Raw genomic sequence first — 25,245 nt, 5'->3', positions numbered from 1 at the left:
CATTCGAATATAACCTTGATGCACCAGCTCCAAGGTTGCCACTTTTATCTACTGGGATGCTGTTAAATATTTAAGATGGAGTAGCGGAGTAGCTGTAGAATTTACTGTTTTGTTTTTTTTGCTTTTTCTTCCCCACTGCACAAGTGTTTCCCTGAGATTCCCTCTGAAAAGGAATGCTCTAGTATCACAGCTTAATAAACAGTGGCTTAGGGGGATATATATATATATATATATATATATATATATATATATATATATATATAGCACAGTAAATCACCCACCACAGACTGCCACACACAGATACGCATGTACATTTCTCGTTTTACTCAGAGAATGCTACAGTATATAAACACGCAATGATATTTTAGTGATGTAATGCCGGTGTGCCTTCCTGTTTGTGTCGTCCACCTCAGTTCAGTGACTTCATTAACCTGGACCTAGCAGCACATGCGGTAATCAGTAGTTGCACAGCTGATCCAAGTGGTTTCCCTTCATTTTCGCTCTACAGAGATGGAAATAAGACTCCTATTGCATAGCAGTTTGATCCATTCCTGATTTTTAATTTAATAAGACACACCTGAGCTTATTACTTATACACTGTGGCTAATCATGCTGGTAGTAAATATGTGGAATGGATGAAACTGCTATACAATTTCCATCCCTGCGCTAACTATAAATTATCCATTCCTGCTAATTGTGTATTCTTTTGTTCTGCTGAGCCAGGGTAATTCGACTACATGTAGCTGCTAATTCAGTCTCTTTTATTTGCAGTGTAATTGTCTGTAAAGCAGTGATAGAGCTCTGCTGGGGTGTTTTCTCTTCCTTGTCCTCGATTTTTAGATTGCTTCCCTGCAAATCAAGCAGTGCCCTCTGGCCAGGAATCCTGCAGGCACAGGGAGCTGACTGGTGTATTTGCTGCATTGATGCAAGGAACCATGAGTTAAAGGCATAGTGTGCAGTACGCCTAAAAAAATAAATACAATATTATTATTAGTATTATTATTATTATTATTATTTATTTCTTAGCAGACACCCTTATCCAGGGCGACTTACAATTGTTACAAGATATCACATTATTTTTACATACAATTACCCATTTATACAGTTGGGGTTTTACTGGAGCAATCTAGGTAAAGTACATACTCAAGGGTACAGCATCAGTGTCCTCCACTGGGCTTTGAACCCACGACCCTCCGGTCAAGAGTCCAGAGCCCTAACCACTACTCCACACTGCTAATGATGATTATTATTACCCTTCTAAAAGATTCCCATAGTAAAAGCATAGCGAAGTGTAATAAAGCATAGTGAAATAACATGCAGTTACAAATGCCATTTATTTAGTTTATTTATTTATTTATTTATTTATTATCCCTTGCTTGCATTTTTATGACATTTGTTGGAATATTGAATGACAGCCAGTTAGATTTAACAACTATTGGAGCAACTCAGAACAATTTAGTCAATTTATATTTAAAAAAAAAAAAAAACACAATTGGGAAATGTATAAGGTTATCAGTACATGTATAAGGTTTACAGGTGACTGTGTACATTCTCAATTGAACTGCGAAGACTGCAGATGTGACACACCCCCAGTGTCTGGGTGCACCCTGTAATGTGTCTGCTCCACACTTCACAGCAATCTTCCACTGAAAAGTGCATCCCTGACATTCACTGCTGTGATTTAAGATGGTAACGATAGTCCCTGTCCCTCGTGTCTCAGTTATACTTTACCCGTCAGACAAGTAGTTTTTGTTTATTTAATTTTTCCTATGTTCGCGCTGCTGCTAGAAAGGCACTCTGGGTATATTTGTGGAGAGCCACGCAAGTTTCGGAAAGTGAGCCAGCCAACTCCTGCGTCCGTGTAGTCCTTGTTTGTAAAGTGGCAGGTTCAGAATCTCTCTTGAGAGTTTGTGTCGCAGGAATGGAAGTAAGACTCCTATTGCATAGCAGTTTCACCCATTCCTGGTTTGTATACGAATTTGAAAAGCCTTACACGGGCGGGCCCGCCATATGTCGCATGCTTTTTTTAACTCTCTCTTTTCTTATTCAATAATTTATAACAAACTGCTAATTGCATGGAATCTCTTTTTACTTCACCTGAAGCCATTTAGTTCTGTTCCTGTCAGCGGGGGAATATTTTGCAGGTATTGTAATGTTCTCCATTGCCTCTTGTATTATTTATTGTGAAATCAACTTTAACCTTTGCAGTGGTGCATACAGCTGCTTCCCTGCTGAGTTAAGCTACATGGTTCCATTTGAAAGGCCCTGGGTGTTTTAGCCTTTGTAATTATTGGGCTAAATCCCTCCACCCACGCTCTGAAACATGCACGCGGTCTCTCTCTCTCTCTCTCTCTCTCTGCACTCCCCATTTGTTTTTTAAGGAGCTTGATCCACTAGAAAAACAAAACATGGGCAAGAGAAATATAGAGAGATTGACCAATGTATACTCCAGTTTTACACTCCCTTATAAAAGTTTTCTGTGCAAAAAATTCCATTGTAAACCTATCACCCTTCTGGTGATATTTGAGTACAAAACAGGTACCAGAGAAGGTGTCAGGTGATGTTAGTATGCAAATAGCCAACATTACAGGCTGGGAAAGGGGGTCCCTATTGCCCGGAGTCGTCCTCACAGCGTCAATATGGTGTGTGATCGCCATGGACACCAATACATCCCTGGCATCGATTCTGCACACAGTATTTATGAGTGCCTGCATACACATGCTTAATATGCAGACCTCTGAACTGTGCCTTAACAGTTTGGAGTAGTTTATGTCTATTTATCTATCATGAATTGTATCCTGTAACTTCTTATGGGGTAAAAAATGAAAACAGGTGGATTCACTTCTTCATAGAAGATTAGCACTGTGTCGACCAGACAATTCAACGACTGCCCTGCCCTGGATGGACTACGTTCCACTGAGGGCTAGGTGTAGACCAGCCAACTGACCCCAAGCCAGACTGGAACCTAGGTTTGTCCACTAGTGAAACACTTGTGCAGTAACCCATCTTTCTGCAGTGGCGATTTTTGAATAACTTCTACTGGTACAGTAGCTTCTCCTGTCTTCTCCCCCAGTAGATCTGTGGCTAACTGTTTAGCCTGGTTTTGATGTTTTTAGTTACACTGCATGTTTGCAACACACCTCCTTTTATATTAAAACAATGACAAGGTTGAAACAGCAACAAGGTTATCTTTCATTATGCAGCCTTTAAATAATGCATTCAGTGTAATTGATGCAAACTCCATGCCTCGCAGTTGAGCTGTTCTCACTGGAAAACTGGACCCTGTTCAGTACTCCAATGGTGTGTGTGTGTGTGTGTGTGTGTGTGTGTGTGTGTGTGTGTGTGTGTGTGTGTGTGTGTGTGTGTGTGTGTGTGTGTGTGTGTGTGTGTGTGTGTGTGTGTGTGTGTGTGTGTGTGTGTGTGTGTGTGTGTGTGTGTGTGTGTGTGTGTGTGTGTGTGTGTGTGTATATGGGCAGCAGTGTGGAGTAGTGGTTAGAGCGCTGGACTATGGACCGGAGGGTTGTGGGTTCAATTCCCAGTGGGGGACACTGCTGTTGTACCCTTGAGCAAGGTACTTTACCTAGATTGCTCCAGTAAAAACCCAACTGTATAAATGGGTAATTGTATGTAAAAATAATGTGATATCTGTATAATGTGAAATAATGTATAATGTGATATCTTGTAACAATTGTAAGTCGCCCTGGATAAGGGCGTCTGCTAAGAAATAAATAATAATAATAATAATAATAATAATAATATATAAATTACTAGAAACTAAAATGTATGGTGTTTGGCTGGTTGAAAGTATAGGAGGGTATAATGGGGTCATCAGTATTCTCTCTCAGCTCTTGGCTGTGGTCAGATCACTGATAAGGGTCAGGGTGCTGACAGAGTGAGACAGGAGAGAGCAGGGTACTGACAGTCATATAATACTGTACATGGGAACCCAGTCTCTCCCAGCGCCCTCCACATAAGCTAATAAGTGAGAGAAAAAAAAAAAAAACTGAAACCAAATGGGACTCTTGACAGCCCCTTCGTTTTCTTGTCATGATTAATTGATGTCATCCTTCCTCCGAATCCATTAATGAACTGATCTGCAGAGTTCAGCATAATCTGTCACTGCGCCGGCCACACACTCAGCCCCTTTACCTGGCCTATATATATATACATACAGTGCTCCCTCGCTATAAGCCTCTCGATTTATAAAGCACCGTGGAGATAATGCTCCTACAGCAGGTCCCCCAATTCCCTATACTAGTGATTCATGCAATATTTCTACAGTAAATAAAGTGCCAGTGATGTTCAAACTGTAAACAACTTCTCAGTCTAACTTCCGTTTGTCTCTCCCTTTTGATACAGTTTCTGAACTGAAGAAAAGCTGCTATTTTGTGTTTGTCAGATGTATGTTATGTGTCCCGTGGCGACCCCCACCCCCTCCCCCATTTTATAATGCTATAATGTTTAATCTTAGAGTGCATCGATAGATGTGAATCGATGGTGGTGTGGATTACTAGGTTGTAAGTAGTGTGAGCGAGTGTAATGACAGAATAGTGAACAGGCCGGGGTCTTTACAACAAAGCGCTTTAATTCTGCTGTTTTACAGTATGTATTCTTGCAGTACCGTTTCAGCGTAATCAGCACTGATTACGCATCAGCCCATGAAAACCTCTCTGTAGCGGCACACTGTAGGACAGTTTATTTGGATAAACAGCAGATGCTGTGGCGCTCACACAAAGTTTTCCTAGCGCAGTCAGACGGTCGGTGAATATATCTCACCGATGTCTGTTCAGCTTCATTCCCCAGAAGATTTACAGCCCAGTTGTGTGCGATTGTTGAAAAAAGATCTAGCAAGACTGTGCGAAACAGGAGGTTGTAACGGTGTGTAATGTTCTTTGCAGTAAGCGCTGCAGTCTGTTGGTTCACTCCAACAGCAGTACTGTAAATACACTTTGCATTACACTTTTGTGTTTAAGCCAACTGGAACAGCATCTCAGTATGGATATACAGTACAGTGTTCGCTGTTGCATGCCTGGGTACTGAATCCAATTACAATCACTGTAGTCGGTGTGCTCCCGTTAATGTTGAACCTGCAGTAAGACTGAGGACCGTACCAGGGAGAGGGAGAGGGCACTCCTGCATTACAGCCAACACATCAGGTCTCGATCAAAGCTTTGTGGGACTCTGCAAACTGGAGATTGCATCTCCGAGAAACCAGACACTACTGTGCAGGGCTGCTGCTGTGTTGAAAGGGTGTGGGGATGCCCTATCAGCAGATCTGGTGTCTTTCTGAAGGGATTATCAGTGTGTGTTGTTTGTGGGGCGACAGAGACCTTTGTAAACACTTTTGTTTCTTCACCTTGCTGCACTACGGTATATCCATGATCTAGAACTTGAATCAGTCTCTAATACAATCTGGTCCAACTAAAGAAAATTCTATTCGACAAGGGTATCTTTTTGTTTAAAAAAAAAAAAACAAAAAAAACACAGTTCAGTGACATGTTTTGACCTAAAATGTTTACTTTTTCTGAGCAGTAAGAGGGTGTTTTTGTCTGTCTGTATCTCAGGGATGGAAATAAGTTTCACCCATTTCATGTTTTAATACAAGCTTGGTTGACCCAGTGTATAGGTAACAAACTCAGGTGTGTCTTATTAAACTCATAGTAAAACTAGCAATGGATCGAACTGCTGTGCAATGGAAGTTTTATTTCCATCCCTGATTCTGCCTGTATATAGTGATGGACAGTCATTGAATGCTATAGGTACTTATGTTGAAGCTACACAGCTTCAATCATGTGTGTCTGCTGGAGAATAGAGGGGAAATACTTGTTGGTATTAACTTAACACACATCCAAGAAAGTTTAGGCCATGTAGTTTGTTTAGAATATATTACAAAATATCTTAGTGGCCAGAAAATGCATATATTTAGGTACAGTATATATTCTAAACAGTGGACTGCTAAAGGAACTCAGTAAAATGTGCTGATGGCAAGTTTCCTGTGACTGGACCCTCCTGCAGTTGTTTTTTCTTCCAGCCGGATGCCAGGGTTCAGGAAGTGAAGATATTTATAGTAAGCAAGCTTGCTTATTTCAAAATCCTCCCCCTCCTCGCCCCACAGGCTGTTATAAAGAGATTTGTACTCGACTGGATACTGGGCAGGTCCATAACCGTTGCTCGGTATGCTTGTTCCTAACAAGGTGCCTTGAATGAATTACTGATCGCTTCCTTGCTCTGTGTGTCAGTGTCTGTCTGTGTGTGTGTGGAGTGCAGTGCTGTGTTTGTGAGCAGCGAGCACAAGCAGCTGTCGCACAACAGGGTAGTGGCACTCATCCCTGGAGCCTACTGTTACCCGTGGTGTGCCATGCGGGTAACTCTGCTGACAACATGCACATGGAGGCTCAGGGACAGACTGAAAGAGAAACCAGGGAGGTATTTATAGAAACCACCTCCTCATAAATGAATCACCCCCTGGTTTGTAGAGCTAATATTAGGGTACGTTTTACATCTCGCTTGCCCTGCTAGAGAAAGATAAGCTCCGATCTCTCTTGAAGCAGCGGTGCTGTTTCACACCCCCTGGCACGCTCACTTTTATAAAAGTTTAGCACAGTGTTTTGCAGTTTTACCCTGCTTTTCCAAGGGTTATACTATGCACTTAGCACAGTTTGTCATGGTGTGTGTTTTTTTTTAATCATCCAATTTTCCAGCAAAACACAACCCACAAATTCTGCAGTGTTGTTGGAACTAAGATATGAATGCCTGAAGATTTTCAAACTCGATTTTGTGATATTCTTCAAGTTTATCTGTGAAACGGATCTGGTCCTGCTATTTACCACAGTACCTCAGTAACCCGATTTCTATTTAGTATTGCTGCTTCTCTGTTAACAGTCTGTAACATCGTAAATACAATGCACGCACATGCCTCATTAAACACTGCAAGAGCACGGTTACTACCTTGGTGTTCAGTGTTGTAGCCAAGATTCAGGGAAATTCAGCTAGGGAAGTTAATGAAACAGGCACCGATTTTACAATGTAAAAAGGTAGTCTGTGCTATTTGCATAAAATGATTAGTATATTAATCTTCAGTCGAGCCAAGAGCCAGCCTGGTGCGTTCGCCTGGTTTTGTTCTGAATCCAGTGCCTCTCTTACTTGTCATTTTTCATACTTTCAGCTTCCACTAATTGAGCGTGCTTTCCAGAGCTTGCAGAATGAGATCCCAGTCTGAATCCGAGCGAGGAAATCGGCGAGAATCAGAAACTGACATTCAAACTTGGAGAATCAGGACGTGCCAGATATTTAAAAGATTCAAAAACACAGACTAGCATATGCCACTGAAGGTCTTGAGGAGGACCCTTGGAGCCATAATAATATTTTATTAAAAAAAAAAAAAAATGAACCTCTACCGAAATATTTGTATGCACTCTGGAATGTCATTTTTTTTATTTCAATTGATTTCAGACAAATTCAAACACATTCATCCCAGTTTCATTGAGTCATGATAAGTATCGCGGTATGCAGGTATGTATCCCGATACATGTGATGGTCCTGAGGGGCTACTTTTAGGATGCATAATAAGATCAAATGATCATTTAAATGATGGACTATTTTGTTAAAACAAATTAAACGAGTTAGGGTGAGGTATATATTCATACCAACAATGAAACACTTATTCTTCGTTGAAGAACCACTTGCTGAACTACAATGAGCAATGTTGTGCTTTTGCTCTTGTATCGCAAATACAAGCGATACAGTTACACTTCTGTACTGATACTCTGTGTTAGCTCTATAGACTTGCATTGTGTTTATTAGTACATGCACTAATGATCAATTGCTATTAGGTTAACCTCGGACATATTATATTGCTTCAAATGGTGCAATAAATACTGTGTAAGGAGCACTGGCATGTTACTACAATAGTTACAACCATACCAATGTGCTTGCATAGTACCTACTGTACCTGTTTTAATACTGCTATGTTTTCAATGCCTAAACACAAAACATTATCTTCATTTTTCTTTATCCCTTTACTGGAAATAATATAGATTAAAAAAAAACAAAACCCTATTGCAGCTTTGTAATTGCCCATCTGTGAAGAAGATAACAAAGGTCGATGTCACGGAAATGTTTTATTCAAAACCAGACGGTTCGGGATTCGTTGGCCTCGCTTTCTTGGTTACTTTTCCACCAGAGGTCTGTTTCTTCAGGAGGTTAGAGCTGCACTCCCCTGCCATACCCTGAAGTAGAAATGCTTGGTGTTTCTTAACCACAGCACAGCATGCGGTTGTGCAGCACTCGACCTTTGTATTTTTTTTTTAGTTTGTTTGGTGTCAACATCTGTTCGTACCGGTCATGAAACATTGGTTGTTATTAGAAGGTTTTGAGTGTTGTGAGAATTGCACTGCAGTGAGACGCAACTTCCTGCAAAGGCCACCTGCTTTTGACATTGAGAAAGACCTCATGTCGAAACGTTTCGCCAATTGTTTATTTTAAGATCTGAGTGTTTTTAAAGTTATGGATGAACTGTATAATTATAGGGCATCAAAAGAAAATTGATTGTTTTACAGTTTAAGTTTTAAAAAAAATTATGTATAATTAATGGTAAATGTACTTCTGTTTGACAATCAGATCACAATAGATTGCACCTGTACAAAAAACTGAAAACGTAAGACTTTCAATGTGACCGTGTACCACTTTCTGACATTACACGGGTCACGTTTTGGTATGCATACCACATTATGACAACATACCACTTTCTAAGACTACACTGGTACATATTTTGTTGTGCAAAGGCTGCATCAATCTCTACCTTTGTTTTGTTATGTCTCATTTAGAATCTTTCTTCAGAAGGGTTTTCTTTTCATAGACCACAAGTCTGACTGACTGCAAGGTGAATTTTGACATCTTTGTGTTGTGTAGTCACAGATCACTGTGGCAACACGGTTCTCTTTTCTCCGAGGTAGAACAGGAACTTGTTACCACTTGTAAAAATGTGTTTACCTTATAAACAGGCTTGTGCTAATAATGAACTGGAAACTACCAAACAGACAAACACAGAAGCAAAAAATAACATTATTTCCATTCTGTTTAGAGAGGGTGGAAACAGCCCAAACCCAGAGAGAATACAAAGCTGAGGAATTACTGAGGAACGAATCTGAAGTTGCAGGATAAATCTGCATTTTATTCTCAGAGAATCCATTTATTTATGCATTTTCATACAGTAAGGGGGTGGGACACACTGAACTGTAGAAACAAGATGAAGCTCCCTCTCAAAATATTTATGTAGCAGTCATCTATGTTACTGTTGTCATAGTAACAAAAGCTGTTGTAAATTGCATGATCATTTACAGTACAAACATGCATTGCCATAGAGACTTTTAAAACATTAAGACAGTAGTAGGCTTGTAAATTGCATGGTACAGTGCAAACACAATTTGTTTCAGAGACCTTGAAATGTCAGCCTCCCTGTACTCCAGACTCAATTGTATGAGACGAGGGGAAACGAGCATTGTGCATGTTCTTACACAAAACAAAATGGCTCAGAACCATTTTTAAAATGCATTGATTAAAAAATAAATTCAATTTTTTTTTTTTTGTTCTCATTTGGAATTTCCCCTCTCTAGAAATGTGTTCATAGACCGTGAGCCAGAGACCCACTGGCACAATAAAAAAAGGTTCTAAGAAACAAGGGAAATTAAAAAGACTACTTCTCTGCTTATCACTAGCCCTGTACTTTTACACTTTTCTGCTAATAGAAGTGATCCCTACACTTCCATCGCTTTGATACTGTACATGCAGGAGCTGTGACAGACTACATGCACTACTGCGTCCAAGTCCTATTTGAGATTAAGCCTGGACAGGGAATTGAACTTGAGAATTCTTCTTGAGGGCACAGAGCCGTGTTGCTGTAACTGGAGCCAGGCCACCTTGGAGAAGCTAAACATGGCCAGTGCTGGAGAGGACAACCTCCAAGGACTATCTACTGGAGCCCGCAGTGAACAGAGTGCTGTTCAGCTCAGCTTCAGATTCTTTACGTATCACTTGCAACAGGCATACGATGGTTTCTGCAAGAGTATTGCAAAAGTACACTTGTCCAGTGGTGATGCAGCTTGCTTGAGGACCTTCTTTAGCATGGAAATAAGAGATGGAAATAAGACTCCCGTTGCACGGCAGTTTGATCCTTTCCTGGTTTAACCAGGGAGAATCAAGCTTGTAATAAAACCTGGAATGGGTGAAACTGCTGTGCAGTAGGAGTCTTCTTTCCGTCGTGGACTGTGTGAATGAAGTGTTCTAGAATCGGGATAAATGGAGGCATACAGAGGAGGTATGGACTGGTCTAGGTTTGATATTTAGAAGTGATACTGATCGCTCTCATTTTGCATGAATGTCGTGGATTTAATTGTATTTATTGATTTTAAATTTTTTTTAAAAAAGAAAGAAAATAGTCATTCACCAATGTTCAGGTGGTCATAATTGTCCTTCTAATGAAGTTTATGTTGTGGATATATCCCATGGTACCCTGGCGTTGACCCTGCAGTCTGAACCTCAATGCAGATCAATGATCTTTGGCCTGCAGGGTGGAATCATTGCAGTTTCTAATACAGTTTCAAAGGGAAGGAGTGGAGAATGTTTCAACTGCACTGCTAATCAAGCACTTCCTCTTCCTGTCCTCCACAGGTGTGGCAGAGCCAGAGGCTGCTGAGTTCTACTGCGCTGCCCCCCGAAGGTGAGTATGCAAACTGCAGGTGTTTAAATTTATCGACAATAAAAAAAACATCCCTCCGTACAGCCACCAATGGGACTGAGAAACAATCTTTGTAGTGTAGCCTTGTGCTTGAGGCTTTTAGAAGAAGACATGTACACTTGTAAATGTATAAATGTATTGTTACAACAATAAACAGATCAGACACACAGAGCTGGCCTGCGCTTTCACGCGCAACTGTGCAGTCTTTATAGTCCTGGTCTTCAGATGGATGAGAAAAGTGACAGACTGAAAGTACTTCCCCCTCCCTTTTTTTTTTAAACTATACAGTATTGCCAACCATAACCATATAAGGTCATGCCATACTTAAATAACTTTTCAAAAAATGTCATGTTGGTGCTGTTAATGTCTTGCTACGGTTGTGTTTCTATGCTGCTGCTGCTGTTGACTCCTTTGTGTTGTTTTTTTTTTTTTTTTTTTTGTCAGGACCCAAATTAAGCTTCAGTCTCAGTTTAATTTTCTTATGTTCTTCTTCCTGCTTGCCTTCATGTTGTCGTCCATTGGCCAGTATAGAGTATACAGTGTGGCAACTAATCAGTGTTGTGTTCCTAGCCACTATCCAAATATAGTGCTTTTAAAGAACCATGTGCTCCACAATTAACAATAAAATAAATATATATATATATATATATATATATATATATATAATATATTTTTTAATATAATATAATATAATATAATATAATATATCAGTCACCACCAAAACAGCTTTTCCAATTCCTGTTAGTGTTAGTGTCACTAGTGTCACTAGTGTCAGCAATACTGTCATATTAAATACTATAGGCCTTGAGTAGACGAGTCTCCTGTGTTGAGATGGACTGTCAGCACACACTGGACTTTTCTAATATTACTCTGCCCTCTGCTGGTGAAAATCCGATTAGCATGTAGTTTTGTTTGTTGATTGAGATTCGCTGCTCATCGTGAAAGCACTGGATAAGTGCAGTTAGCACATGCAGTGACTGTGATCTGTAACTATGAAGCACTCAAGACCGGCTGCATTTAGAAATACTAAAATTCAGTGACTGTTTCTTAATGTTGTAGATTTCTAGTCGAAACATTTCTCATTTCATTTTATAGTTTCTTTTAATATTTCTACATCATTGTCTGCCCTGGAGAGCTTCCTTAAGACTTTCATTCTGCCTACCTTCATCTTTTTTTTAATCTAATTGTTACAAGTAAAGATGAATTTCTCCCTCTAATTAAGCAGTCAAATAGAGATTACAGTGTCACCACTTTGCTAAGTGCTAAGTGCCCTTTTCAGTGCTGTGTGCTGGGAGGCAGTCCCCAAGTCATTAGGCAGTCCCCTTTATTACAGCAATTGTTTTTTTCATGCACAGTAATTCTGTTCCAATTAGCTAGTTATTGCTTTAGTAGCAGGAGCTCTGTGGAATTGCCCCCATGCGGTGAAACCAGGAAAGGGAGGAGTGGAGGGAATCTCTCAATGGCAAGGATGAGAAATGCGCTGGGAGATAATCAGAGCCCATCACAGTGCAGATGTGTCCCATCTTGTTATAGGTTCTCTCAGCCTCCGGGCTCCATTGGGATGATAATGCTAACAGTGGCTTTGACAGCTCTTTTTATGAAGAAGGCACAGACAGGCCAGCTCCCCGATATGCTGCCACAGTCTCTCTGAGAGTTTCTGTTGCCGGACTGGCTCGCTGTGAACACTGACCTGTGAGCATGCTTTAAGAGACACTCCAGACCCGGGCTCAATAAACACACAGTTTAAGTCCAACCTAATTTCATTGTTTGTTGCAAATGTGTTACGCTGGCAAGCTGTGCTCTTCAGATATCTCAGAGGTTTGCGTTGAATCTCCCTTGAGAAAACGCATGTACGCGTACAGCACAGGAACAGCAGGATGAAGCTGCAGGCTGTTTAGTCAGGCATACAGTTTAAAATGAGTATCCCATGGGAAGAATCGCAGCGAAGGGGCTGGCTGGTTAGAGACAGACTCCAGAGGGATAATTGTCTGTCACTAAGCAGATGGATCCCACCCCAGGGGAGACTGCGACTGCGGGGGGAGGGACACTGAGCTCTTGCCCTGGGACACCTTCTTAATCCTGCTGGTAGATTTCCAAAGAGCAAGGCCAGAACAGCAGCAAGTGGAAGATTTGAGGAGAGTTAGTGACAGGTTGCAGGGGAGCACTTACTCTTCAGTCTTGAGTCTTTCTGATAATGCAGGGATTGTGTCCTCTGCTTTTTTTATTCTCTTTCGGCATGGAGACATGTGTGATGGGCAGTGCTGTGTGATACACTGCTGTCCCGTCGGTGAGTCTCCAATTTGCGCCCAGCCACTGCCATTACACATGGAAGACTTTAAACTTTCAAGCACTCGTTATTTCATATTCATAGCGCATTTACCCTGAAAAAAAAAACAAAAAAACTGCAAAACATAGATATTACAAACTTCAAAAATATAACTCGGGAGGGTAATTTAATTTTTAGGCTTTTTCATTTTTTTATTTGCTGTGTTAATCAAGGTTATCGTGGTAATGGATTTGAAGAGTTGATACTGGTATATATTATACAGTACAAACACTAGCTCAAGCAAGCAAGACCGATCTTCAGGTCTTCATCAGGTGTAAGTGGAAATTTTAAAGAGGTTCAGAGGTGGAAATAAGACTCTTATTGCATAGCAGTTTTACCCATTCCAGGTTTCAATACAAACTTGATTAGGCATAGTGTATAGTTGATAAACTCAGGTGTGTCGTCTTGAAACATTAGTAAAAACCAGGAGTGGATCAAACTGCTATACAATGGGAGTCTTATTTCCGTCCCTGGGCAGTCCAGCAGTGTTTATAGGGTACAGGTGGTGTGTGTTGGTGTGTACTGACTGGTTTCTCCTTGGCAGAGGTGAGCGTGGTGTATCAGAACGGCCTGCCTGTGATCTCGGTCAGCCTGCCCTCTCGACGGGAGCGATGCCAGTTCACCCTCAAGCCCATCTCCGACTCTGTGGGCGTCTTCCTTCAGCAGCTGCAGGCCGAGGACCGGGGCATCGACCGGGTTGCCATCTACTCTGCAGGTACACGCAGTGTGGGGTAATAAACCAGGGGGGGAGAGGGGGCAAAGACAGGGGTGTCATCTACTCTGCAGGTACAGGCAGTGTGGGGTAATAAGTGCAGGGGTGCCATCTGCTAATAAACCAGGGGGAGAGTGCGGGCAGGAGCACAGGGCTGCTATCTGCTAATAAACCGTGGGGGTGGGGGATCTAATCCTCAGGTACTTCCAGCACGTGGAGAGTGAGGGGCTTTAATTATCTTTTCCATTTTCACTGATCTCACGATCATTGACAAGCTTAGAAGACACGTCAAACACAATCTGAAAAAGTTACACAAAGTCTTGTGGCACCTGCTCAGTAGCTGCAGCTGCACGCTTCCTCAAGGGAATCGTGTCGGCTGATTCTGAGAGACTGCTGGGATTCTGCAAGTGGTTCATTTTGTTAAAAGCTTTGAATTAATGTGGGCTGCTCATTAAAGCAATGTATTCTGCCTGCTTTGCCGCTGTTATGTTTTAATCAGTTGATTCACTAATTGAAATCATGGATTCACAAACTCCATTCATTTAGTCCCAACTTGAAATGCGCTTAGCCTTGAATAAAACATTTATAATATATATATATATATATATATATATATATATATATATATATATATATATATATATACACACACATACACACATTTATTATATGTGTGTATTTTATTTTCTTGCCTGCAGACAGTTCAGCTAAACCCCTGAATTATAAACAGAACCAGTGTATGTGATCAACAGAAAGATGTGGAAACATAAAACATATAAGCATAGCAAAGTGGAAGCATGGTTAAGCATAGGGAAGCATTATAGAGAGGTATGGTAAAGCATATAAAAAAATATAGCAAAACATGGTAAGCTACAGTATATGAATAGTATAACTATGGGAAAAGTGGATAAAAATGACCATGCAAAGTGACTGGTAAACTTTTCTAAGGGTATTTCTGTCTCTCTCAGATGGGACTCGAGTGGCCTCCTCCACAGGCATCGATATCCTCCTCCTGGATGACTTCAAGCTGGTCATCAACGACACCACGCACGACGTGAGGCCGCCCAAGAGAGGTGAGGGGCAGAGCAGAGCAGGGGAGGGGAGGGGAGAGATTCTTCTGAAAATGTGTGTGAGCTTGATCCTGTAAATCCTTCTGTAATCTGAGGCCCATCTTGTCATTAGATTTGTCTCCCTTCCTCCTACTCCTCCTCTTCTTCCAGTATTCAGTCCTCTCTCTCTGTCTTCACACTTTCACCTGGCCGTTAAGGATGTAGAGACCCTCAATGACGTCAAGATGTTGGTTAAGCATGCCCAACCACTCTTCTACCTCCCCCCCCCCCCCCCCCCCCCCCCCGAGACCTCCATGAGGATGCAGAGACCCTCAATGATGTCAAGATGTTGGTCAAGCATGTACAACCACTCTCCTTCTCCGTTTCTTCCCCTCCGCCCCCCCCCCCCCCCCCCCTCTCTCTGAGATCTCATAAGGATGCAGAGACCCCCAGTAATGACAAGATGCTGGTCCAGTCTTCTCTCTCTCCCTTTCTCTGTCTCCTCTAACCCAAGCCTTGACTCTCTCAGATCTCCTGGCTCACGAGGATGCAGAGACCCTCAGTGACGTCAAGATGTTGGTCCAGCAGCTCTACACCACGCTGCAGATCGAGGAGCATCAGATACACAAAGAGCGGCAGCTGATAGGCAGGCTGGAGAACCTCAACTCCCAGATCCTCCCCTTCGAGAAGGTACGGGACTCCGCCCACCGTCACGCAGAGAGACCAGTTATACACGATGAGATCTGAGATTTCCCTGGAAACTAAGGCTAGCCATCTCCCCTGCAAGCGCTCACAGCGTGCACGGCTCCAAATTTGGCCTTTCATAAAAGAGGAAACAAAAGAGGGGAAGATTTTATAAACACAGGTCAATCAGATCAACTCCTGTGTCACAAAAATCAGACAAATAGTAAGCACAAGATTTTTATCCAAACGCATTAAATGAGTAAATTAAAAATTCTTGGGCATACAGGTAAAGGCCCAACCGTGTGGCCTAGCTGTACCTGTGTAAAAGTTTCCTATAGTAAAAGCACAGCAAATTGTTATGTGTAGATAAGCATTGTAAAGCACAGAGAATTATGGTGTAGCATTATAAAAAAAAAAAATGACAAACCATTAAACGTTGTATAACCATAAACTGCAAAAATACTGTGGTACACTTTTATAAGGGAGTGACTGCCCATACACAGTGCAGGCCCGTATCCTCCATCCTGCCTCATAAGCCCCTCTGCCTCCTCTGCAGTTGAAGGAAGAGCTGAGTCGGAAAGCAGAGAAGAGGGCCACCTGGGTGATGTGGGGCGGCATGGCCTACATGGCGACCCAGTTTGGGATCCTGGCCCGACTCACCTGGTGGGAGTACTCCTGGGACATCATGGAGCCCGTCACCTACTTCATCACCTATGGCAGCTCCATGGCTATGTATGCCTACTTCGTCCTCACACGGCAGGTAAGAGATTGCAGCCACTCCCATACGGAGAAAGGTCTCGGCTCACGTCTGAAGACATCATGACCTTTTATTTTTTTTAATTTTAGTTTTTTTTTTTTTTTTATAGTGACTCCTCCTTTTTTTTTTTTTTTTTTTAATGTTTTGTCTTCTTTTGTCTTTGTTTGTTTGTTTGTTTGTTTATCGCACCGTGCCTTGAGCTTTCGGAGCAATCGTTGTACCGCTATATAAATTGCATCTGAATCCGAGTCACTGTTAACAGAAGACAGGCTTACAGGCTTATAAAGTATTTGAACATTGCCTGAATCATAACCCCCCATCACGCTCCCTCTCTCCCTCTCTCACTCAATCCCTCTCAGTTGGGTTAGTAAATCCGGCCCGGGTCTGACTCCCTCTGCCTCTCGAACTCTCTCCGCAGGAGTACATCTACCCAGACGCCAGGGACCGACAGTATCTGCTCTTTTTCCATAAAGGAGCGAAAAAGAACCGCTTCGACATCGAGAAATACAACCAGCTCAAGGATGCAATTGCAGAGGTAATGACCAAGGGGCTTGGAGACGTGAAAATACGCTACTGTAGTGCAGAAAACTAAACTGTCATAGTGCAGGCAGCTGTGTGCTCGAGGTTTGCATGTATCTTCTGTAGCACAAGTTTATTGAGTGTATCGGAATACAAGGGTAAATACAGGCTGCATGTCTTTCTGTCCAACTGTCCTGTCTGATGTCACATCTGCATTTTTACATATATCCAGAGAATCTGAGGACTATCTAAATCAGAAGTTACTGAGTGTATTGTTATCTCAGGGTATAGGGTCTCTTTCTAGCTCAGACGGTCTGGCTCTGTCTACATTTTAACAGATTTCTAGAGAAGTGCTTGGACAATCGTGATAAAACATGCGAAGGACCACCTTTGTTACAATATTAAGTGTATATTAATCTCGGGGCACACGACATGTCGCATCTGCATTTGTACGTGTGTAGGGCAGTGGAACTTGATGCCCCTCCCACATACATACATACATACATACATACATTATTTATTACCCAGGGCGACTTACAGTTGTGTGTGTGTATATATATATATATATATATATATATATATATATATACACATATGTACATATAATGGTAAAAAAACAAACAAATCCAACATGCCTGCGGCTTCTTTGTCACTGCCTTTTTTTTTTTTTTTTTCACGAGTCGGCCACAGATCCATCATAATAAGAGCAAACTCAACACTGTAAATTGCAGTTTACCGATTGTGACCAACACTTATTACATAGTAAGCTGATAAACAGCATACGTTACCAGATGGCAGCGGACTTCATCCAAAAAATATGCAAGCTTAAAAGGCACCAGTCAGATGCACAGCACCATCTACAAACTCTGACATGCCTGGAGGTGTCGGCATAAAGATTTGCTTTAAGTTAATATATACCGTGTAACGGGAAATTTTGGCTGGTATTAAATTCGGCAGATTTATACGTTGGGATTTTTTTTTCACCGCATGTTCACAAAAAAAGTCAGTTTTGCATTTATACTTTTAATTCCAAAAACATTTAAATAAATGTTTACTTAAGTATGTCTGCTAAAACAGTATCTCATTTACAGCAGCTCGTTGTAATGTAACTGCAGCATCTTGGAGAACAACAAAGAAGGTCTTCTAATCGGTTACAGCTCTGTTTTAAAACTATGGTTCACAACATAACACAGCGGAACGATCACAGTACTACCATGCAGTAATTGTAGGGCAGTATTGCCACGTGTGAAATCTTTAACAATAAAGCCAAAACGAAAATGCTTTTATTTGCTTCGAAATCATTTCAAATTGGTTAATAGACTAGCAAGCACTGGCAAAATCAGCTCGGTTTTATATAGTGCAAAACATTTTAACAATACAGTGAAAATGCATAATACATGATACAGTAGCATAATACATTAAATAGTAGCAACAACACAGCAGCTAATGGCAGATATCAGGTTTAGAGCATGGAAAGCAACAGAGAACAATTGGGTCTTGAGAGTTAAAGTGAATGATGGTGGGAGCAACACGTACCAAAGCTAGGAGAGAGTTCCAGAGGGTCGGAGCCATGAAGCTTGGAAGAGTCTGAGGACCTCAGCTTGCAAGCAAGGGATATAGCGGGTCAGCAGGTTGAGGAGGTACTCTGGACCTGTGTGATGAAGGGCATTGTAGGTGAGCAGGAGAGTTTTGAAAATAATCCTGAACTTTACAGATAGCCAGTGCAGTTGGGCAAGATGGGGTGATGTGTTCACGCTTTTTACATCTGGTAAGGGAATGTCCAGTCTACTTTTAATGTTTTCAAGCAAATTGGCTTCATCACTGCCACTTGTATCCACTTTGATATCTGACACATTATTTCTCTTGTCCGGTGCTTATTTAATCTGTTCTGTATACCAGTTTGACAGATGGCGGGATCATTATGAGTACTGTAGGTAACCCTCTGATTGGTGGAAGTATTATTGATGAGCCAATCAAAATAGCCAATAAAGCCCAAATAAAGTATCCGCCCGTTATACGGTATAGCCTAGGTTAAGATGTGCGCTGTAATTAAAAGGGAATGGCTTGTCTAGTTCTGATGAGGAATTGTGTGATGGTTCTCTTGTATTGGTAGCGAACATGGTACCCCTCAGCATAACAGCTGCATTGCTTGCTTCTCCCCTGTCTCTTTATCTAGGCTGAACTGGACCTGAAACGACTGAGGGACCCTCTTCAGCTCCAGCTACCTATCCAGCAAATCAGCGACAAGAAGGATTGATAGGCTGAACAATCCCCGCTCCCCTCTTTCGTCTCCCTTGCCCCCTCTGTGAAACGCCTTCAGTAGCCTGAATCCCTTCCCCTCCCCTCCCCAACCCCCTAGGCCTACACACACTCTGATGCTCCTCTCTCTCTCTCTCTCTCTCTCTCTCTCTCTCTCTCTCTCTCTCTCTCTCTCTCTCTCTCACACACACACACAAACAGACACGGCCGGAGAGTTGCGGTTTTTACCTTCCTACTGGGGGGGAAAAAAATACTAAACATTATTGAAAAAAGCATAATAAAATGGAAGAAAGAATAAAAAAAAAAAAGTCAAAAGTACACAACTGGACCTTAGCAACAGTGACGATGGCCTGAGCATCGGATCCAATCAGAAGAGGTTTAGACCAATGGAAGTGATCTGGAATACGCTCTTGCTCTTTGATGTAGACTAGCAACTGATCCCTCCACTCACAGTACGAAACAAATCTTTAGGCTTTCTGGGCTGTGACACCTTAACTGCTCTGCCTGCCTCATACCTGTTGAAATCTCTGCCATTCACTATCATTGGGAATCCCAGTCCTGTCATCCCGCGATAAATGAACGTCACAAAGGTTCCCATTCACAGCACAGCCTGATGCTGCGTGACCCATGTCATTAGTGGATGTGGCACATTAGGGAATTCCCAAAGCACTTCTAACACGAGCGATAACTGCCTGGGTGCGAAGTAGATTATTGTATAAAACTGTAAACAATGATCTTTGTGGTGAGTGTGTGTATATTAGATCATGGAACGAAAAATTTTATAAACTGCAAACCTTCCTTTTGGACCAGAAGAGGGTACAGTTATGTGCTAGGCTGGTAGATGGTGCAAGTCTGGCATATTCCTAAACCTCAATAGCAAATTGTCCCCACAACTCTTGAGTGCATGGATAGGAACACATGCAGTATACCAAGGCTGATAAGTGTACAGTATATGGTGAATGTAAATATACAGGTTGTATTGCAATGAAACCTGGTAAACTTTGGATAATGGCCCAATAATGGCCTAATAATGGCCCCAGAACCTAAAGATGTTTTTTTTTTTTCTTTTTTTCAATTCTGTATTTTATACGATGCCCCAATGAATCAAATGTAATTATCAAGGGCTGGTTGCACAAAACACCTTGAGTATTGAGTTCAAGTAGAACACTAAAGCATATTTTCCTCCAACTCGGGAATTGACTTCAATGTGTTAAGCTGTTTTCTCCAACACCCTTAAATCAAGGAACACTTGAGGGGAAAACTAATGGGGAAATTTAATTTGAGGCGTTTCATGCAACTGGCCACTGGGCAATCATATTTAGTGGCAAAACACTTTTTTTTTTTTTTTTATAAATTGTACCCCCCAAAAAAATGCATTGCCTGTTTCCTAAGCTCTTGTGTTTTACCAACACCTTTTTTTTATTTTATTTTCTTAGAAAAAAAAAAAAAAACACAAAAAAACACAACAGTCTGTATTTATGCTTTTGGACTTATGGGAACTGTAGTCCTGTACATTCACAGCACTGAGTATTTGAACAAATACAAAACTACAGATGCTTCAGTGCAGCCTGCAACTTTTAATGGAGGCCTTGGTTTCAGGGCAATTCTGTCTGTCTCATACATATTATTATAAGCAAGGATGCCCTTTTAAAATTAATTGTGCTGTCACAGGCAGTAAATGGAAACAATACTGAAGCATGTGTATTTGTTTAAAAGAGTACAGGGTTATAGCTGGACATACACATCTTAAATGCTATGGCCCCTTTTAAATGTAATCAGGGTTTTTCTTAATTTCAGATGCACTGATCAAAATCAAGTGCTATTACCGTTGAGATGGAGAAAATCAGATCCCAGGTTCCCAAAGGCAGGTTCATACGTCAATCATACGCCGTCGCAAAGGGTGATTTCGAGTCGACTCGTTCGAAGGGTGATTTCGAGTCGACTCGTATGACTGCCGATCCAAGGGAGACTGGTTGCCAGAGTTTAATTTTTCCGAGCTGGATGTGTGACATGACTGTCTCCCAGTGGCTGCAGGACTGAAGTATGAACCTGCCTTTACAGTTCTGGGATCACAATGAATTTGTTGAGCAGACAAGTTAGGTTATGCAACTGTCTAGTGACTAGCTAATGAAAGAAGCCACATGTTCACAAGGTTGTGTTTTTAACATTGACTTTCACTGCTGAATATTTTGTCGCTTGTGTTCACTGGATTTCCAGGGATAGAGAACATAGTGATCATTTGTTTTATATCTATGTATGTGTACCTTGATTTGTACTGGAATTCACAGATACCAAAGAGTAGGTTCAATAGCCTTGTTTTTTGGTACGAATTTCTGTACTGTGTTTGTACCGTTACTTATCAACTTTCTTTAAGATTGCACTCTTAAAGTGAATGTGCGCAGGGGGAAAAGCTCCCCTTCTCTCTGGATCAGTAGCGAAGGTTCCATATGCCACATAAATAAACACACTTTGTCTTTAATACAGGGATTCTATAGGATAAAATAGCATGAATGATATTGACTCTTACTAAAACAATTGTCTACATTTTAATAATTAACTTGATAAACCTGGAACCGTGTTGAACTGGTCAGTGTTGCCGTGGGGGCTTTTTCCCCTCCCAATTTCTAGAAGCTAAAATGTAAGCCACTTTGAATGCCTTATCTTTTGATGTTTGTAATCTATTTTTTTTTTTTTGTTCTCTAGTTGGCTTTTAGCTAAATTCACCTGTTGAATACTAAGTGCTCAGGTACACTCTTGCTTTCCTCATTCCAGAGAATCACGTGACACTTGTGACTTTTCAGATCTCATTTGCTCTGTCTCTGTACTCTTGCAAGAGATAAAATGAAATGGCAAATTGCAGGAGTCTGCGGTGGCACAATCATGACAAAAAAGCCATATTTGTGGGCCGCTTTCTAGAGGAATCATTAAATCGTTAATTGCGGGTGGGGCAACACTTTACAGCAAGTGGCTAGTTACAGTAATTTGTGTTGGAATGAGGGAACGGGTTAAGATTTATAAACTAATTTGAAGTGTGTTATAAATTTGATTATTGGAATGTAACTAAATTAGGATTTAATTGTATTTTGGGTTTATAATTGGGTGATTACATGTCAATTCCAGCCACTTACTGTACTGTTACAGTGGGTTGTTTGTGTCAGAGGAATTGTGTCTCCACTCCATGTAAATAGCAAGCACCTTTTTACGTACTGATTTTAAAAAACAAAAACCCAAATGTATTGGAATAGGCAGGCAGGCAAGGAGGGAGGGAAGTGTGGGGGACGGGGAATACAATATACTTTATTTGTGGGTTTTATGTTAGTCATATTTTGTTGTTTTAAATTGAATTCTGGTTGTGTGTAACTATCATTGTTATTCATTTTCTATCCAAGGACGCTGAGTGGGTGGAAGAAAGAAGGTGATTGGATAGCCATGCCAAAGCCAGCGTGAACCTGGGGTTGTGTGTGTTTTTTTTTTACAGCATGCAGAATGCAGGAATGTAACCAATAACTGTTTTGTGGTTTTAATTGCCCTGTGCCTTTCCAAAGGGTACTATAGTTTGAGAGACCATTTTGTCTTGAGCATTTGACGGTGGTGGCGGTGCCTGAACTCCCAGTTCCAACCTTATATTGAAGAGTGCGGCTCGGTATCAGAATCGCAGACGTGTTTGCAGTGCGAGCTCCCTGTTCTGTTTGCTGCTTCTTTCCCTCTGTGAGATCAAGCGGATAACTCTGCTAAAGTTTCCAAGTCTCTCTGGTTTGCTGCTGGAGGTGCCAAAGTCCTCTGTCTAAAATGAGAGCTATGTTTTGAGCCAGTGGCTGTACTGACTGCTACCAAGTTTCTGTAGAGTCTGGTTGAAGTTTTGTTCTCTGTAGAGCTGATGCTGTCGAACGTTCCTGGAGAATTTAGCTCTGGACTAACCTGTGGTACCTGTCTCTATCCATGGAGAGTTATGAAAGTAAGCAGCTGGACTGACTGTGCATCAGGTTGCTGTTGGAGCTTATGCTGTTCCCTCTCTTTTAAAGAAGAGCTGTGGGACTAACTGCTCCAGGTTTCGATAGAGCTTTTGCTGCTGGCTGTGCCTGTCTCTGTTGTCCAGGACAAGGGCTGTGGGAGCGCAGGGCCAGCTCTGCTGTGTAGGGAATGTATAGGACTCTTGCAGCTACGCTCCGCTCTTCAGTATATTCAGCATCATCCTTGACAGGGAATTGAACCAGCCCAACAGCTTGGCTGGCACAGTACTTGGGATTCAATATTTGAATCAAAACAGGTGTGTTTTTTATTTAAAAATACCCCTTAAAATAGTCGGAACAAATGATAACCTGCGAGATTAAAGTAAATAAATACATTAATAAAATTAATCAAAAACAACAGAGATGCCTTGAGCAGCGTGAATGGTTGCCTGCAGTTTCCTCTGCATCAGAGCTGAGCCGAGTTTGCTACACCTGCCACAGAGGACAAGGCAATGTTTATACTGAGTGGTTGTTATACTAGCGCACTTTCACTCTGGTAATCGGACGCAGTGGGGGGGGGGGGGGGGGGGGGGGGGTCTTCCAAAGGAAATGCCAGGATATCCTTTTTTTTTTTTTTTTTGTAACTCTTCCTAAAAAATATATGTATTCTGTATATGAAATGCAATCTGCTGTTATCCAGTAGGTGGAGTTGTTTTGTAATTAAAATAACAAACGAGAGCACCACCCAGTGGAGGTAAATGGTAATTGTGGCTTGTGTTCGATATGGGCAAAGTGCAAGTCAATACATTTTCTTTTTTTGTATAAATAGACTAAATACATATTTAAAAAGTTGTCAGTCTATACTCTACCCCCGGCCGAGTCTGTATATTGGCAGGATGTTCTTTGATATTTAGTTTCCTGAAGATTCGCCAGGTGCCTTGAAGACATCATACCACAGACAGAAGCAAAAGACAAGTGACCCTCTCTACTGATGGCATGTTAGGCAAAGAAAAAAAGAAAAAGGATGCACGTTTCTTAATTCGTTAGTTTTTTAAAAATAATTTCTTTTCTCTCAAGAAATATAAAAGCGTGCATTGTTTTAAAATGTTTTATTCCGTTTGTGTGCAAAATTAAAAATAAAATGTTTTAAAATAAAATGAAATGTAAAGAAAAGACAATGGATTATTTTTTTTCTGCTTTTCATTTTTTCTTTGTTTTTCTTTTAATTTTTGTTTGGCATAGGATGCAGTAAATATCCTAAAAGATAAACAGAAAAATGTAAAATCCTGTATCATTTATGAAATATGTATAAAAGAGAAATGTAATTCAGTTATCAATAATAAATGCTAATCCATTTTTTTGGACTTGGTTGTCGTGTGAGCTTCTAATGTCTCTAAAGAGGTCATTATTTGTGCATTAAACTCAAATACCAGAGCACAATTTAGGTAAATGGGTGATGTGCCCTGATATCCTAGATGATAGTTACCAAGTTGTTATATAAATGTAAGTTTGATTTGTGACTCTTGCACTTTGGGGAATTTGCTTGAAAAATGTCAACAGCAACTGCTGAAGTTTCATTCTCTTGCCCCTAAAGAGTAACTCTTAATAACTAGCACTGATGGTGACAACCTCCATTTTTTGTTATTTTTGCTTCTGGAGAAGACAGACACAGACAGACAGATTAATATAACCCCCATCCTTGTTTACAGTGATTAGCAGTAACTTTAAACACAGGATCCTTGACCTGCTCTGGTCACTTTGTTGACGGCTGTCCTCTGCTTATCTGCCGCGCACATCCTCTCAATAATGACATGATAATACTGCCATTATCCCACACCACTGTCTCCCTGCACATTAGAACAGAACATCCTCTGTTTTTCATAATATTATTTAACTCATAACTTTCTTTGCAATCGTCTGTAATATCCCTTAAATGCACAACAAGGGAAGCATTTGCCAGTACTGTACTGACTTTGTTATCGGATGATAATTGTCAAATTTGTTTATTTATTTTTATTTTTTTCAAATAAAAAAGGGGTAAAAAATGAGACATTGAAGGGGAGCAGGGAGGGGGAGACTGCGTATTTCATGATTTATTCATAGTTTCGGTCATGGATGAGCTTTGTGGGTGGCTGTATACATAAGTTGACATGTATACTCCAGCTCTTGGTTCCAGATTTTATTTGGTTCCATTGGCTTCTTAATTAACTCATTAAATCCACAGTAAAGCTGGTGGCAACGTGTTGCTGATGCT

The 25,245-nt window shown here is 41.1% G+C and overlaps 1 protein-coding gene across 3 annotated transcripts in view; it reads left to right on the top strand.

Moving 5' to 3' along the window:
• The window catches only part of LOC117415566 (calcium uniporter protein, mitochondrial-like), a 54,148-nt gene extending 30,815 nt beyond the window's left edge, over window positions 1-23,333 (top strand). For all 3 annotated transcript variants that reach the window (XM_059026254.1, XM_034026076.3, XM_059026255.1), the window contains 7 exons: window positions 10,669-10,717; window positions 13,606-13,776; window positions 14,742-14,846; window positions 15,352-15,512; window positions 16,063-16,266; window positions 16,682-16,798; window positions 18,959-23,333. In XM_059026254.1, the coding sequence (XP_058882237.1) occupies window positions 10,669-10,717; window positions 13,606-13,776; window positions 14,742-14,846; window positions 15,352-15,512; window positions 16,063-16,266; window positions 16,682-16,798; window positions 18,959-19,039 (888 nt within the window). In that variant the 3' untranslated portion in view covers window positions 19,040-23,333. The remainder of the gene's footprint in view (window positions 1-10,668; window positions 10,718-13,605; window positions 13,777-14,741; window positions 14,847-15,351; window positions 15,513-16,062; window positions 16,267-16,681; window positions 16,799-18,958) is intronic.
• The last annotated feature ends 1,912 nt before the right edge of the window (window positions 23,334-25,245 follow it).

Source organism: Acipenser ruthenus, chromosome 7, assembly GCF_902713425.1.
Source record: "Acipenser ruthenus chromosome 7, fAciRut3.2 maternal haplotype, whole genome shotgun sequence".
Lineage (NCBI taxonomy): Eukaryota > Metazoa > Chordata > Actinopteri > Acipenseriformes > Acipenseridae > Acipenser > Acipenser ruthenus.
The sequence above is the reverse complement of the archived record's forward strand: the minus strand, read 5'-3'. Positions and strand labels throughout refer to the sequence as shown.